Source organism: Herpailurus yagouaroundi, unplaced genomic scaffold (genome assembly GCF_014898765.1).
Source record: "Herpailurus yagouaroundi ecotype Mexico unplaced genomic scaffold, PumYag 222, whole genome shotgun sequence".
Lineage (NCBI taxonomy): Eukaryota > Metazoa > Chordata > Mammalia > Carnivora > Felidae > Herpailurus > Herpailurus yagouaroundi.
In genome coordinates this window covers 18,315,513-18,318,713 of record NW_024412453.1, presented here as the reverse complement: position 1 = coordinate 18,318,713, position 3,201 = coordinate 18,315,513, and the positions used below count along the sequence as shown (strand labels likewise).

Genomic DNA, 3,201 nt, shown 5'->3' with positions numbered 1-3,201 from the left:
GGGCGGGCTGCACACGCCGGCGGCGCGCCGCGGCCAATCGGCGCCCGCTGCCCCGCCCCCCAGCCAATCGGCGCAGGTCTCGCGCCCCCGCCCCAGACCCCGACCAATCGGCGCTCGCGTCCAAACCCGTGCCCGCTCGCGGCCCGGCAGCGGCGGACCTCAGCTCGGGCCGGGAGGCGGCAGGAGGCGGCGGAGGCGGCGACCGGAGAGTAGCGTCAGGGCCTCCGCGTCTCTCCAGGGACCAGACCGGTGGCCGAGGCAGCTGCTGGACAGCGGCTCCCAGGAGTTGGAGCGCTGCGACTCCCGAGCGCCCGGTAGAGCGCAGAGAGGAACTGGCCGTAGCCGACGGGACGGCGCTCAGAGGTAGTTGGTTCTCTCCCGGGCGCCGTAGGCATCAGGTGACCGGGTTCCTGCGGAGTCACGTGACTTCGGGGTCGCCCGGCCGGGACATGGCAGCCCCCAGGCCGTTGTCCCGCTTCTGGGAGTGGGGAAAGAACATCGTGTGCGTGGGCAGGAACTACGCGGAGCACGCCAGGGAGATGCAGAGCGCCGTGCCGAGCGAGCCGGTGCTCTTCCTGAAGCCGTCCACCGCCTACGCCCCCGAGGGCTCGGCCATCCTCATGCCGGCCTACAGCCGCAACCTGCACCACGAGCTCGAGCTGGGCGTGGTAATGGGCAGGCGCGGCCGCGCGGTGCCCGAGGCCGCGGCCATGGACTACGTGGCCGGCTATGCCCTGTGCCTGGACATGACCGCCAGAGACGTGCAGGACGAGTGCAAGAAGAAGGGGCTGCCCTGGACCCTCGCCAAGAGCTTCACGGCGTCCTGCCCCGTCAGCGCGTTCGTGCCCAAAGAGAAGATCCCCGACCCTCACAACCTGAAGCTCTGGCTCAAGGTCAACGGCGAACTAAGGCAGGAGGGTGACACGTCCTCCATGATCTTTTCCATCCCCTACATTATCAGCTACGTTTCTAAGATAATGACCTTGGAAGAAGGAGATATTATCTTGACCGGGACGCCAAAGGGAGTCGGACCCGTTAAAGAAAACGATGAGATCCAGGCCGGCATACACGGGGTCGTCAGTATGACGTTTAAGGTCGAAAGGCCAGAGTACTGAGTCTGTACAAAGCACCCGGACTTCTTAAGTTTCAGGAGAGAACGGAGGTGGACAGAAGAAGCAAGCAAAATTGTTAAATGCAACGATGCTTTAATAAGAAATAATTTTTAAATATGACTTAATTGGGTTGTTAGGACTTAAGGAAGACGGACTCTTCCAGGAAAACGTGATCGAAAAGCTGGGCCAGAAATGGAAAGAACGATTGTCTTTTAGGAAAAAAAACAAAAACAAAAAACAAAGTTTTCGTGAAGCTTCCAAAGAGGAGAATTTATCAAACTAAATGTTCAGAGGCCTTACTTTCCTTTCCTAAAACCAGACTGGATACGACTTTTCCGTGAGTCATTCTGGGATCAGGAATTCAACACTGAAAATCGGCAAAGGAAGTTGAAAATCATGTTTTCTAAAATTCCTTGATCACGATAACCATCTGGAGGTATTGTAAAAATAAAAAATTCCCACCTTACTGACACATCCCAGGCCCACCATATTAATTGGCAGAATTAATCTCCAGCATTCCAAGTGATTCTTATCACGGAACTGGGGAAAACCACTGCTCCACATAATCAGTTAATTTAAGATTGTAATACGTGACCAATTAATGATGACCTCACCCATCTGTGCCATGGCCCATAGATTCTGAATTTGGGAGATAATTTTGAAACGATTATTTTCCAAATAAATATGCTATCTTTTGTTTGGCCTTAAAGTGTACTTTTTCTCCTCCAGTAGTGGCTAGGAAGGACGCTTTCGCATGAAGGGGCTTCAAACCTTGATCATTGCTCTTTGGCCTCTGGAGCACTGTGCTCTATTAACAGAGTTAATCAGCAGCTCCACCTCCAGCCAGACACAGGAGGCTTCGGGGAAGTTGAATGGCCTGGGAGAGCTACTCTTGTTCCTGCCTGCCCTCCTGGGACGGAGAGTCTCGGCAAGACGCACAGTGCCAGCGTCCGCCGGCCGCTCCCAGAAAGCTGAGGACATCTCATTTAATAATAGCTCACGTTTATCGAACCCTTAGTACTGCTAGGCACCGTGCCAAGAGCTTTCCGCGTATTACTGAACCCTCAGCAAAGCTGTGAGATTGCTCTGCCTGCCGTCCCTGTCGCACAGGAAGATGGGGATTCAGAGGCTAGCCGGCCTGGCTCCACAGTCACTCAGCTGAGGGAGAGAGCCGTGCTCTAACCCAGCTTTCCTAAGACCAGAACTTGAAGTCTTGACCACAAGGCAGGCTGCATCTTGTAAGCAGATCTACAAGAAGACTCAGACGTTTAGGTATTACACAACCCCCACATTTAATTCCACACTTACTGTGAGGTGCCGGGATTGGACTTGTTTACTAAATGTCACGCTATCTTAACTTCTTTTCTAATCAGGTTTCTTATTGTAACTGCTTAAGCAGTATACGCTTATTACAGAAGAGGTAGGGAACATGAATAAGCAAAACACCCAAAATTTCTTTCACCCAGAGCCAGCTACAGTGAAGCATGCAGTCTACCTTCTTCCAAACCTGTGGATGACATTGTAATTTTTAATTTTTTTAAACATTTATTTATTTTTAAGAGACAGGGTGAGACAGAGCACAAGCAGGGGAGGGGCGGACACAATCCAAAAGCAGGCTCCAGGCGCCGAGCTGTCAGCACAGAGCCCAACATGGGGCTTGAACTCACAGACTGCTAGATCGTGACCTGAGCCAAAGTCAACCGACTGCGCCAGCCAGGCGCCCCTGTGATTTTTTTTTTTTTTAACGTTTATTTATTTTTGGGACAGAGAGAGACAGAGCATGAACGGGGGAGGGGCAGAGAGAGAGGGAGACACAGAATCGGAAACAGGCTCCAGGCTCTGAGCCATCAGCCCAGAGCCTGACGCGGGGCTCGAACCCACGGACCGCGAGATTGTGACCTGGCTGAAGTCGGACGCCCAACCGACTGCGCCACCCAGGCGCCCCAGCCCCTGTAATTTTTTAAAAGAAGATCTGCTCATAACACAATTTTCTAACCTGTTTTTCTCACCGTACATTGTGACTGTGCTATGTCGGTTGGCACATTTCTGCAGTCCTGATTTCAGTGACCGCGTAAGACTCTCAAGTCCA

At 53.1% G+C, this 3,201-nt stretch overlaps 2 protein-coding genes across 8 annotated transcripts in view; one reads left to right on the top strand and one right to left on the bottom strand.

Moving 5' to 3' along the window:
* HAGH (hydroxyacylglutathione hydrolase) overlaps positions 1–581 on the bottom strand; it is a 19,353-nt gene extending 18,772 nt beyond the window's left edge. For 6 of the 7 annotated variants that reach the window (XM_040459438.1, XM_040459441.1, XM_040459442.1 and 3 more), the window contains exon 1: positions 272–422. In XM_040459438.1, coding sequence (XP_040315372.1) covers positions 272–395 — 124 coding nt within the window. In that variant the 5' untranslated portion in view covers positions 396–422. Of the gene's footprint in view, positions 1–271 lie in introns of all 7 variants that reach the window. The other variant, XM_040459446.1, reaches the window with a different exon arrangement.
* FAHD1 (fumarylacetoacetate hydrolase domain containing 1) lies at positions 419–1,815 on the top strand. The gene has a single exon (XM_040459459.1). It carries the CDS (start codon positions 450–452, stop codon positions 1,113–1,115), a length of 666 nt encoding a protein of 221 aa, XP_040315393.1. The 5' UTR covers positions 419–449; the 3' UTR covers positions 1,116–1,815.
* The last annotated feature ends 1,386 nt before the right edge of the window (positions 1,816–3,201 follow it).

Coding starts and splice junctions, on each gene's coding strand:
- FAHD1 (XM_040459459.1), top strand. CDS start 450: ATGGCAGCCCCCAGGCCGTTGTCCCGCTTCTGGGAGTGGGGAAAGAAC.